Here is a 13,745-nt window from a genome sequence, read left to right as displayed (position 1 = left end):
ATAATAGTCATTTTCTTTACAAAATGGGCAACATTTTTTATTTTGTATTATTAGCATAATACTTAAATTAACAGTTGGGTTGTTAATTTACAGATAATGTCTGTAATTTCACCGAGTTTTGAATATAATTTTATTTAATCAATCCTGAAAGCTACCCTGAACCGGAGCAGGTTTGCCGTTCAGAGTAAGTTACCGGTAACCTAGTTTGCTAAGAATAAATCCAGCTTTATGTACCGGAAAGTCAGGTGTGGCGCAAATTCCATGGGCGGAAGTGTACGGCGTTTAAAACTGAAGAGTTTCCATTGAGTAGAACTTATTAATTTTTCGACATTGTTGACTTTACTCATAAAATATGATTAAATTCTACTCAATGATTTTGAGCTGATATTATTCAAACAAAAATGAGTAAAATGCAATTGATAAATAATTCAAATTGTATTAAATCAACATAATAATATGCCAAACTCCACACACACATATTTTTTATGTAAAGGTTACTAGTATTTATTGAGTAAATATTCATTGAGCTCAGTCCCACTTTTTTGAGTGCAGCTTGTACAACACAGCTGGCTATTTGAGTCATGGTCCATGCCATGTCTCAACAGGAGGGATGGTACGGATGATAAATATGCACTTCCATACATACAATTAAACTAAATTTTCAAAAATCTTTTGTAGTATGTTGCAGACAGAATGCACAAGGAATGTGTGTCTCTGGTTGAAACATAGATGAGAATTACGCTAACTCCACAGGGGGTGTCACCTTTTGAAATAGTGACAGGGAGGCAGTTTAGACTGCCAATTATAGACACTATAAGAGAGGTAGATGAGGCGGAGACGGAGCACACACTAGCTGACTGGATGAGCCGTCTTTTAAAAACAACGAGATCGCTCGAACAAATAACATCTCGGCTAGACATCTCTGCTCCCCTCCAGAACACCCGTGTGGAGCCAGACGACCAGGTCCTCATCAAGGTGGTGAAAAGAAAACATTGGCACCATCCATGCTGGGAAGGTCCATTCACCGTCTTGCTGACCACTCCAACGGCGTTAAAAATTGCAGAGCGGAACACCTGGATACATCAGAGCCACTGCAAGAAGGTAATACCTCTCCAGGCAGACGACGGGATTGTGGTGTGAAGTCCGGTTACAAAGGGTGGTGGTTCGTTTAGGGGCCACTAATCTCAACCCGGTGAAGAGATCAACTAAGCCACATCCATTAGGAAAATGCTTGGTGAGGTGTTACTTGCAGTAGCCACAGTTGCTGCGACCCTAGTGGTCAGAGGACTGCTGAACTCTGACGAACTGCATTCAAGGCAGAAAAGATGGACACATCTGAAAAACGACCCCGGAGGTCGGGACAGCGAAGAAGAGAAACAACCACGGCTGAAGAATAAATGTTTTTTTGTATATGCATATGGAAAAACAAATTGCTATATGTGTTCTGTGTTGCTTACTTCCTCTGACCAGGTGACCTCCATGGCAAAGTGATGAGCAGATTGCAGGCTAAATGTTTTTCATCCATGGCAGGGGGAGGTTACGATATCACCCCCCACGCTCCAGGTTTGAGAAATGGGATATGTGAAGCCGAATTTTGGGTAAACTGGAACCATCCTGTTAGAGGGAAATCTTTTCCACAACAGCTGATCATGCGAGGCAAGGAGCAACATCCAATGTGTACAACATGTTAACCAGGTCTGAATATGAGAAAAACACAGTACAAAGCTAAAAAATGAAAAACAGGAGGGAATGTTAGGTTTTGGATCATGTGTTTTCAATTTGTATTCAAGAATGTAAGCCCTATGAATTATTGTTTACTCCACAGGGTTGTAATTATTAGAAGAAGATTAATAATTACAATCATATTATTGCTGTGATGTTTATTCTATATCGGTCACTCTGAGAGCAAAAAGGTTCTCAGGTCACATCGGGTTAATGAGCAGACACAGGAACAAAGGTTTGTTTCAATTCTCACCCAATACCCATCGACACCTCACACAGGAATGTCGGGTCGTAAAGCTCATACGGAAGAGACCCCAGCTGTGTTGTGTAAATGACTTCAGCTGTGTTGTGTAAATGACTTGCTTCAATAAAAGGACTGTCGAGGAGAACTGAGCCAGAGTGTTTTGGGTGAGTGCAGGAGGCACAGCTCAGGACATTCTCCTTGGACAAGTAAAACTACGCGCTCGAGTCTGTGGTCATTGGAGTTGGTCTGGTAATTTAACTAGCGGGGCTTTATCTTTAAGGTGAAAACCCCACACTGCTCACCCTCCATAGACCGGTCTTAGATTGGTCATTCCTTGAGAGTGGGTGCTGCCTAATCCACCACAGGAACTCCTCCTGGCTGGCTCGCCAAAATGTGTTGAAACTATTAAAATTCTGTTACTTCTTCTCTGCTCCTCCCGTCTAAATAAAGAAGAAGTCTGCATCCTATTTATTGACAAACAGATGAGGTCTAAATTGCCAGATGGTTGAGGTCCAACGTCATAAACGGATTGGTTCACCTCGAACACAAAAAATATATCTCTTTGCCTCACACATAAATGTATCTTGCTAAAGATTGGAGGAAAATTAAAATAAATTTCCCTTAAAATAACACTGTAAATATAACCAGGATGGCCGACTGGTTAAGCCGTTGGACTTAAGATCCAATGGGCATATGCCCTCGTGGGTTCGAACCCCACTCCTGGTATTATAATACTCCCTTCTAAATAAAGAAGAAGTCTGCATCATATTTATCAACTAAGGGCACGATCACACCAGACACGCCTCTAAAAAACGCAGCCGCACCAAAAACGCCAAGGCAAAAATACGCCGGGCAAAACAGTGCGGCGCACCTGTGGAACGGACCTGCGTGCGCAACCAATCGTTGATTTTAGGTTCAAGATATTTTAAAAAAAGAAAGGAAAGAGTACAGCGAACACCACCATCTACACTCAAAAAAGTGGGACTGAGCTCAATTAATATTGACTAAATAAATACTAGTAACCTTTACACAAAAAATATGTGTGTGTGCAGTTTGGCATATTATTATGTTGATTTAATACAATTTGAATTATTTATCAATTGCATTTTACTCATTTTTGTTTGAATAATATCAGCTCAAAATCACTGAGTAGAATGTAATCATATTTTATGAGTAAAGTCAACAATGTCGAAAAATTTATAAATTCTACTCAATGGGAACTCTTCAGTTTTAAACGCCGTACACTTCCGCCCAAGGAATTTGCGCCACACCTGACTTTCCGGTACACGAAGCTGGATTTATTCTTAGCAAACTAGGTTCGAAGCAAACAGCACAGACAGAGAGAGACAGAGAGAGAGAGAGAGAGAGAGAGAGAGAGAGAGAGAGAGAGAGAGAGAGAGAGAGAGAGAGAGAGAGAGAGAGAGAGAGAGAGAGAGAGAGAGAGAGAGAGAGAGAGAGAGAGAGAGAGAGAGAGGGGCCATGGAGCAGGTTGTAACAGAGGCTGTGTCTACTACCGCACACTTCACGAAGTACACTGCAATGCAGTGCACTACAATAACTGCGTCGCTGATGAAGTGCTGTCTCAAATGGAACACTTACGTTAACCACTTGGCGGAAGTGACGGACGCAAATCTGTTCACGGCACCCGCGAAATTAAGCCGGGAGTGACGTATGCAAATCTGCTTGCGATACCCAAACCCTTAAACTGACAAAATGAATGCACTTCTTGCCCTCTTGTTGCCCCTTGTTTACCTTTCTCCACCCCATGTGGAAACTGCGATACCTCCACAATCGCGGCAGGAGCCTCCGCCTTCTGGCTGAAGTCGAGATGGTATATGTAAATTTAATTGTGTGATTTTGCCTTACCTTCACAGCATAGCTTCATGTAGTAGTTGCAATTAAATTCTCCTCGCTAGGTATGCTAAATTCTCAATTATCTTTGTCAGAAGTAGCCTTCTTCTTTGCAATCCACATACACACCATATGGAAATTAAACATGACAAATCTGTACATGTTTGTCCCTAGATTCCATTTAGTTTGAAGAATTATCCACTGAAATGATAGTCATCATCTGCTTGAATTCACACAGTAATAGGCCTACTTTGACTGACTGTACTTTTATACACATCTCTGTTGTAGTGAAGTTTACCCTGATACAGGAATCAATTAGCAATTGAACACACAGGCATATTAATTATTGTTACAAACATGCATCAATTCTAATATAAATCAGAAAACGCAATAAAAGACTACAAAACCTCAATGACAACATTTTATTGATAAAATGACTTGCATATTAATATAATCTTCCCTTCCCCTGCCCGCTTCGCCCGTCTAGCTGGGTCGGCAGCCTTCAGCAGAGTGGTGGGGGCTATTGATGGCTGCCACGTCAGAGTGAAGCCCCCAGCGGAGGATGCTGCTATTTTAACAGGAAGCTTTTTCATTCCATCCAGCTGCAGGCCATCTGTGATTATAAGTGCAAATTCATAGATGTGTGTGTGGGCTACCCAGACTCAGAGCATGTTGCCAGGGTCCTGAATAACAGCCCCATCTTCTATGAGCAGTCATCCCCTCCACCAGGATACTGTATCCTTGGGGATGGTGGCTCCCCCTGCCTGTCCCAACCCATCTGCCTCATGACCCCCTTCAGGCAGCCTGTCCACCTCCAAGCTACAACTGCTGCCTGTCAAAGGCGAGGTGTGTTGTGCAGAGGTCCTTTGGGATACTGAAGACGCGATGGCGGTCCATCTTCTTAAAGGCCCTGGAGGTGGATGTGAGGTGCCAGAGGTCATTGGAGCCAGATGTCGGGAGGGCAGCAGAGGACCAGCACCAGCACCTCCAGGAAACGTCTCTGGGGCAGGAAACAGAAATAGGATAGCCATTCAGTGCTCTGTCCCAAACCACGATTACATTTAAATTAATACATACACGACATTAAAAAAACACACAACGATGATTGAAAGCTACAATTATTTCTAGAAGGACAAGCTTAGATAGCTATCGTAACGGTATTAATTATCGGGCGGCGTGTGGCCAAACGTTCACGGTGTCATGTTAACCAGTTATTAAACTGAGCATATCCATTGTTAATCCATAATTAAAATTTATATTTCGATTGGTTAACGTTGTTTAACACTGTCCGATGACTGACATAGCCATCTGTCGTCGGACTTGCCGCTGGAGCCCGCCACCTGCCCCCGCTCGTCAAGCGAAAAGTGTCCGATAAAAGTGCACCTTCGTCGGACTGGCAAGAGGACCGGGTGGTGGATTACCCAGCTAGCTTATCATAACTGCCATGCAGATCCAATGGCATCTAATGCTACCTAGGTATGCTAACTGTCGGTATACATCATATACATCGTTAACTCCACCAAATACTCATGTCGCTGGCTTTAATCTGAGAATGGCATGTTAGTAGTACATTTTAATACCAGTAAATGTTTAATTACCGCTGATACTTACATGTACGGTCTGTCGCTCCGTGGTCTACCACTTGTTCTACCGTAGCCATCTCGTCCGCCATTGTTTTAGAAATAAAATGAAAAGCTGGCGAAAGGGCTCCTCCTCTTCCGCTACGTCACCAAGATGGCGGCCGCTTAGTGCGAGTAGTGTCCATCGTTTTACACTACATTTTTGGCCCGTTTGCAGTGCACCATCCGGGTACTTTCAGTGCACTGCATTTTGCTGGTTTTGTCAGTGTGGCGCACTTCGAGCACTGAAAGTCAGTGCTCGAAGTGCTCAAGTGCGCGGTAGTAGACACAGCCCGTGTCTTTGTCTGTAAATGAGGAACAAAGTTCACATTCACAGCGCCGCTCCTCCTCCAGGAATGAAGTACAGCTTGATAAGCCCCTCCCTCTTCCTCCTGCTCTCAAACACAGGCGGCTGCACTCTGTCCACACACTTCCTGGTTCCCTCCCACTAGAGCTGACACGCCCCGTTCACTGAACCGTCACATGTTGTTCACATCAGAAGTCAAAGCAGAGTCGCTTCTGAGGAAGTGAAACTCAGACAGTCGTTGCTCCTGAGAGGTGAAATGGAGCAGAAAGGAGTTCAGCTGGATCGGGAAACCTTCTCTTGTTCCATCTGTCTGGATCTCCTGAAGGATCCGGTGACTATTCCCTGTGGACACAGCTACTGCATGAACTGTATTAAAGCCCACTGGGAGGAAGAGGAGGGGAAGAAACTCCTCAGCTGCCCTCAGTGTAGGCAGACCTTCACATCGAGGCCTGTCCTGCTGAAGAACACCATGTTGGCAGCTCTAGTGGAGCAGCTGAAGAAGACTGGACTCCAAGCTGCTCCTGCTGACCACTGCTATGCTGGAGCTGAAGATGTGGCCTGTGATGTCTGCACTGGGAGGAGACTGAAGGCCTTCAAGTCCTGTCTGCAATGTGTGGTCTCCTTATGTGAGAAACACCTCCAGCCTCATTATGATGTTCCTGCCTATGAGAAACACAAGCTGGTGGAGCCCTCCAACCAGCTCCAGGAGAACATCTGCTCTCGTCATAAAGAGGAGATGAAGATCTTCTGCCGTACTGATCAGCAGTGTATCTGTTACCTCTGCTCTCTGGATGAACATAAAGGCCACGACACAGTCTCAGCTGCAGCAGAAAGGACCGAGAGGCAGAGAGAGCTGGAGGGGAGTCGACTCAACATCCAGCAGAGAATCCAGGACCGAGAGAAAGACCTGAAGCTGCTCCATCAGGAGGTGGAGGCCCTCAACCTCTCTGCTGATAAAACAGTGGAGGACAGTGAGAAGATCTTCACTGAGCTGATCCGGCTCATGGAGAACAGAAGCTCTGACGTGAAGCAGCAGGTCAGATCCCGGCAGAGAACTGAAGTGAGTCGAGTCCAAGAGCTTCAGGAGAAGCTGGAGCAGGAGATCACTGAGCTGAAGAGGAACGAGGCTGAGCTGAAGCTGCTGTCACACACAGAGGATCTCAAGCAGTTTCTACTCCACTACCCCTCACTGTCACCACGCGCTGAGTCTACACACTCGTCCGGCATCGATATCCGTCCTCTGAGACACTTTGAGGACGTGACGGCGGCTGTGTCAGAAGTCAGAGATAAACTACAGGACGTTCTGGGGGACAAGTGGACAAACGTCTCACTGGCAGTGACTGAAGTGGACGTTTTACTGTCTCCTTCACAAGCAGAGCCCGAGACCAGAGCTGGATTCTTAAGGTATTCATGTGACATCACTCTGGATCCAAACACAGCAAACACAGAGCTGTTATTATCTGAGGGGAACAGAAAAGCAACAGTTATGAGTGAAGATCAGTCTTATTCTAGTCACTCAGACAGGTTCACTGTATGGTGTCAGGTCCTGAGTAGAGAGAGTCTGACTGGACGTTGTTACTGGGAGGTGGAATGGAGAGGAGGAGGAGTTAATGTAGCCGTTTCATACAAGAATATCAGCAGAACAGGGAGCGGGGATGAATGTATGTTTGGATTCAATAATAAATCTTGGGCGTTATATTGTCTCAATAGCAGTTTTACATTTCGTCACAACAATGTCCAAACTCCCGTCTCTGGTCCTCAATCCTCCAGATTAGGAGTGTACCTGGATCACAGAGCAGGTATTCTGTCCTTCTACAGCGTCTCTGACACCATGACTCTCCTCCACAGAGTCCAGACCACATTCACTCAGCCTCTCTATGCTGGACTTGGGTTTTATTATTATTCTGGAGCCACTGCTGAGTTCAGTAAACTCAAATAGACAGAAGTGAGTTCAGGGACATCTGGTTAAAGTCTGTGTTTTAAGTCTGAAACTTATTTTGTTTCCATCATCGTCGCTGAGCAGACTTTTCTTCACCTGTCAATCAAACCTTGTGGGCGGGACTTGTCCATCTTCTCCTTGTTGTTGTGTAGGTGTCTGAGTTCCTGTAGGTGGCGCTCCTTCCTGTGTGTGTTGAGTCATGGAGGCTCTCACTGCTCATGATGCTCTTTGTTTACCTGAACTCATATTTATCTGCAGGGAAATGTAAAATGCTCTGAGCTCTAAATGTTTGATGAATATTGTTATTGATGTATTCTTTCATTTAAGTTTCTCTTCCTCTGCATGGGTCTTAAAGAGAGAAAGCACCAGAGCTTCTTTATCGGAGGTATTTTGTTCTTAGAACTTCATGCAAATTATTCTATAAATACATTTGTGAGAATAAATGTTGTTGTTGTTGTTTTCCCAATCAACGTACACATGATGTACTGTGTTGCATTATAAAATAAAGTATCATAATCAATCAGTAAATCTCTCATCGTTCTTTTCCATAACTGAGGTGGTGGTCCAACACGTCTCACAGACTTCACTGAAGGTTTCATGTAACGTTCAGGTTCTTTCCGTGCGTCGGCTTCACTTCTCAAACCCGGAGGTCGGCTCCTCTGGAGGTCACGAGTGTGACCCTGTTTCCTGCATGTGGTGTGTGTGCTGTGCCTTTAAGTGTCTGAACCAGGGATGTGAAAGAGGTGAGCGCTCCCCAGCTGAGTGCTTCTGCTCTTCCGGTCCACTGTGTCCTGACTCACGGTGTCGCTGTGGAAGAGAGGCGCCAACCCTCTGGTTCCCCCTCAGGGAAACACCCAGAATGCACTGGGCCAGAGGCCACTGGACCAGAAACACAGGACTCACAGACGGGTGAAGTCACTTCTACATTTAATACATGCATCAAAGTGCACAGACAAGAAAGTAAACCATGTGGGGTTAAATAAAAACATAACGTATCCAGTCACACAATGTGTTGGTCATTTAGGAGTCACGCCCACTTACACTAAATAAAATGTACCTGTTGACAGCAACAATAAAAGGCCCACGCTAAGATGGCTGCTCTCTCACTGTGTGCTCTCAGGTGTGTCTGACTACAGGAAGAAAGGCCCAGGTGAGCTTCCCACTCCCTTGCCTGTCTGCCTCTCCGGTCGCCTCGTCCCTCACAGACAGGACCTCTCCTTTGCGGCGTTGCCCCCAGTGATGGAGTCGCTGTGCCTCTCCATCCTCAGGAGGAGGCGTGGCCTCGGCTCCATCCTCAGGAGGAGGCGTGGCCTCGGCTCCATCTGGGCGTCATGACGTCTTCAGGTCGTTTACGTCAGAAAGACGAGCAGCAACACACACGCTCCGGGACAAAAGAATCCTGCTCAAAGGTTCTGGCTCCAGTCAAAGTCTGCAAGGTTCTATGAGAACATGAACACCAAGTGGTTCTCCAAAAGTTTTTATCGTTGGGCGAAAATGGGCTCAGTCATCGTTAGATTATTACATATTACACTGTTAGATTATTGCTATCGATGCATTTTAATGTTCATTCGTGACATTGCTGTGTGGTTTAATTATAACATGCTTCTTTATATTTCATTTGCTTATTCAATACATAAATAAAACTATCTGCAATAACTTCAGTCGAGTGAAAATAAATATATTTCCCTCTGAAATGTGGAGTTGGAGTATAAAAGAGCATCAAATGAAAACACTCAAGTCAGACTAACTGGGTAACTTACTTTAACACAGTAGTAAAGTACATTTACTCAGTTACAGCTGCAGTAATAACATATCCGTTTGATATTTGTTATTTGTGTAGCGTGATTATTTTAAAAACTAATGTTCTTTTCCACACCAGCTCAATAGCTTGTTTTTGGCCTGCAATGTGCAGCATCCGACCACCAGAGGGCAGTAGAACACTGGTTTTCATTTTGAGGTGAATTGAGACGCTCCTCGCACACAAAGAAGACTCCACCATATCTTCACATGGACGACAGATGTTTGACATTGCTCCGAATAATTGATTATTGACACGCGGGAACTAACTAAACTACCAACACTCTCCGGGCGTCACATTTTCTTTGTCCGTTTTTCAGCCAAATTCCCGAAAGTTGAGATAATTCGGACGTGGAAGGTTTCGTGCTTTTGAGGCGATGAGGAGCGTCGTCAAGCGAGAATCCTCCCAGTTCGCTTCTTTCCATGTCAACGTCATCGGAGGGGAGAAAGATTAAAAGAGTTATTGATTCAAGATTAAAAAAGAAAAAAGAAGGGATGTGTCAGTTGTATTTTGCAAAAAGTTGATAAATGGGATTCAAGGGCTTTCACAAAACACACATTTTGTGAAATCTCGCTATAGACATTAGAAAGTGAGAAAATGTCATATTTAAACTAACAATGAGAATTCCAAAACATACAGTATATAACCTTAAATGACAACAAATGAATGAGAGACAAAGAGAGAGACGAGGGGGGAAAAAGAGAAGAGCGGGAAAAAGAGAAGAGCGGAAAAGAGAGACGAGCGGGAAAGAGAGAGACAAGCGGCAAAGAAATAAGAGCGGTAAAGAGAGAGAAGATCGAGAAAGAGTGACAAGGGGAAAGAGAAACAAGCAGGAAAAACAGAGAAGAGCGGTAAAAAGAGAGACAAGCAGGAAAGAGAGACGGGCGGGAAAGAGAGATGTTGATTTCAGCTGATACTTGTATTGTTATTAATTTGAATGTGAAAGTAGTGTTAAATAATGAAGAGGAGGGAGTAAAGTGATAGAGCGACACGTTGCACGCCATCAACCAATCAGGGCCTTTCATATAAAATAAGAGCTTTGACATCAAACCACCACCAGATTTGGAATTATTCTAAAAATACCTGCATCATTTAGTAAATTGAGTCCCCCGAAAATGATTTCTTTTTTCTCCCAGTCCATCAAGCGTTTGCTGAGCTCGGCAATCTTTCCTCGTCATCCCTCATTTCCTTCACTCATCCGCTTGCCGCCTTTGTCCTATTTTCTCAGGTGGAATGAATGTGTACGTTTGGATGTTTTTAAATGTCCTTTTGTGACTAAATCCCCGCTGCTGGTATTTACCCGGGGAAAAAACAACAACAACAAAAGAAAAAAAACATTGCTACACGATTGAACACATGAATGTTTTTTTTCTGGAACTCGCCATGTGTCTCACACCTTTATAGAAAAAGATGATTTTTGGATTTAATATTTTCAAAGCGCTCCCCGTTTTTAACTTGTAGTGAACGACCGGGATTTCGCATAATTGAAGTGGACACCTCCTCCTCTCCAACAAGGTTATCGAAATTTAGAGGTCGCCTTCAAAATAAAAGACTCCGATGTTACTTCATTTTCAACACGATGGGAATCCGTGAAAAGACGTAACGACGGCAGAAGTTGGGGTGAGCTTTGAAAAAAACGGGGAAAAAATGATGAGATGAGCCCCAACACTTTTATTAGGAGGATGACTTTAAAAAATATATATATATATATATATATATTAGGGCTGTCAATCGATTAAAAAAAATTAACTAATTAATCGCACATTTTGAAATTGCGATTAATTAATCGCGATTAATCGCGATTAAAAGTTAAAAGTTTAAAGTTCATTCTTTTTAAAGACAAAACTTCACACAGAGCTGTGTTTTCAAAGAGGCTCCTACATATACAGTGCCAGCGAGGTATTTAATATCGTGGATGATAAATTGTTTCTTCAGTGAAACATCAGATTAGTAAAAAAAAAGAAGTATATTGAGACCCCATTGGTCCTGTCATCTTTAACATTGAACAGCAGCAGAACCAGTGGCCTTGGTAACTGACTGACATTCAAATATGTCACGTTAACCCTCTGGAGGCTGGGCTCATTTTATACATTTTACAAAATAAATTAAATTCACCGTTTAAAGTATTTTGCATGTGACACACCCCCACGTGTTATACATCAAACATTCCAGAACAATCTCAGCTCTGAAATGAGCCTCATTGCCCTCGCGCCGTGTCCTCTGGTTCTCTGACTGACAGGCTGCTAAATGAGCCTCACCTGTGAGGTGGGAGGTCCTTTGTGATTTACTGAGTGTTCATTGGTTTTTTTCCCCCCGAAATGTTGACAGACAAACGGATTGACCAATCACGTTGAAGGTTTCGTGTGTCGCGTTCTTTCCGCGCCGCGTCACCCGACACGTCGCCCTCCGTTCCTCTGTGTATCAGAGGGGGAGACGGGAGGAAGGAGGAGCAGGAGGAAACCCGACTGATTCACACGAGTTAAACTGATTTCTGCTCCTTATTTTCGCGGAGAAATGATTGTTTTAAAAACGGAAACAGTGTCAAACCGTACTGCCGCGGTTTAAAATTAAAATAAAAATTAAAAATAAAAAATGCGTTAATTGCGTTAAAATATTTTAGTGCGTTAACGCGGCCAAATTAATGGCATAGATTAACGCGTTAACGCTGACAGCCCTAATATATATATATATATTTCCCCGATGAGCAGTCCGGATCCCAAAAGTTTCTTTTGGATTCCAAAGTCGTTTGTGTTGATTGTTTCAAAGAAGGCGTGACGAAATGTTCGAAGACGATACGGAAAAGAAAGCGCCACGGTGTCCGTATCCACCTTTCCTTTGAATCATCTCATCACCATTCGTTGGGAAAGTCAGCAATTAAATGAACAACCAGATGGGAGCCAGTCATCTAAAGAAATGCGCTGCAACATCGTTGAGCGTTTTGATGGTGACTGATTGGGTAGAAGAGGGATATGTATCAGTATATGTTTTCAATGTGTTTCCTCTGGGCTCAATTTAATTTAATGAGCAAAGATCCTCATTAAAAGAAAAGCGGTGGTTTGTTTTTTTAGCTTTAGCATCTCTTTGATGTCGCTCCTGTTTTATAAAAGCCTTTTTCTGGTGTTGTTGCTTGTCTGTTGCGTCTCTCGTTGTCTATGTGAATCTTTGGTGGCCAATGAGTTTCTCCACTGAGGATTAATAACGTTAGCTAATCTGATTTCCGCTCGATTCGACTGACCTTTGGCCCCCCAAGTCCTTTTCACAATGCCGTGACGAGTGAGTCTGGGTCCCCTCGTCAACTCTTATATATAAATATATATTTATTAGTGCTGTGAAAAATAACGCGTTAACTCAGTTAATTCAATTACAGGTTTAACTAGTTATGAGCTTCCAATCCGTCTGTTGTTGGTCGCCGACGAAAAAAGTCACTTGCAAAATGAGCTTCCAATACACCACTTCAATCTGAACTCTGTCCGCTCTCATGCAGACGGTCTGTTCATCGGTAATGATCCTTCCGCAGGTTCACCTACGGAAACCTTGTGACGACTTTTACTTCCTGTAGATCAGGGTCTCAACACGTCGATCGCGCGTAGTGTTGGTAGATCGCATGACATTAAAGAGATTGGCTGACATGTTCTCTAGAGCACGTCTTTGTTCTTTTAGTGTTTAGTGTTTAGTGTAGTTTATTTCGATCAGCAATAATATACAAAATCAAAACAAACAAACAAAAATTCAACAGAAGAAGAAAGTGGCTGACCGAAAGGGTCAAGGCTGAAGCTATCAAGCTTATAAATGCCCTAACCTATGGTTTCATGAAAATACTTATTTTCGAGAACCATATACATATATATATATATATACATAAACATATAAACATGCATACAAATTCACACACCCATATAAACATATATACACCCATAAATACACATACCTACATATACATAAAACAATCAACAAAACAAAAACAAAAAAAAACTTGTCCCCATTACCAGTTACTTATAATACGTCATCAATATGTCTGTACTTGTCCAGAGTCATGTCTTTAAATTTTTTTTTTTTGGGTGAGCTTTGAAAAAAACGGGGAAAAAAATGATGAGATGAGCCCCAACACTTTTATTAGGAGGATGACTTTGAAAAAAAAAATATATATATATATATTAGGGCTGTCAATCGATTAAAAAAAATTAACTAATTAATCGCACATTTTGAAATTGCGATTAATTAATCGAGATTAATCGCGATTAATCGCAATTAAAAGTTAAAAGTTA

General features: G+C 43.0%; 1 protein-coding gene across 1 annotated transcript; it reads left to right on the top strand.

The window, feature by feature from the left end:
* Positions 1-5,782: 5,782 nt before the first annotated feature.
* Positions 5,783-8,210, top strand: LOC130197604 (tripartite motif-containing protein 16-like). The gene has a single exon (XM_056420353.1). It carries the CDS (start codon positions 6,000-6,002, stop codon positions 7,680-7,682), a length of 1,683 nt encoding a protein of 560 aa, XP_056276328.1. The 5' UTR covers positions 5,783-5,999; the 3' UTR covers positions 7,683-8,210.
* The last annotated feature ends 5,535 nt before the right edge of the window (positions 8,211-13,745 follow it).

Source organism: Pseudoliparis swirei, chromosome 8, assembly GCF_029220125.1.
Source record: "Pseudoliparis swirei isolate HS2019 ecotype Mariana Trench chromosome 8, NWPU_hadal_v1, whole genome shotgun sequence".
NCBI lineage: Eukaryota > Metazoa > Chordata > Actinopteri > Perciformes > Liparidae > Pseudoliparis > Pseudoliparis swirei.
The sequence above is the reverse complement of the archived record's forward strand: the minus strand, read 5'-3'. Positions and strand labels throughout refer to the sequence as shown.

What these genes read in the sequence shown, in the direction of transcription:
- LOC130197604 (XM_056420353.1), top strand. Translation starts at nt 6,000, where the DNA reads ATGGAGCAGAAAGGAGTTCAGCTGGATCGGGAAACCTTCTCTTGTTCC.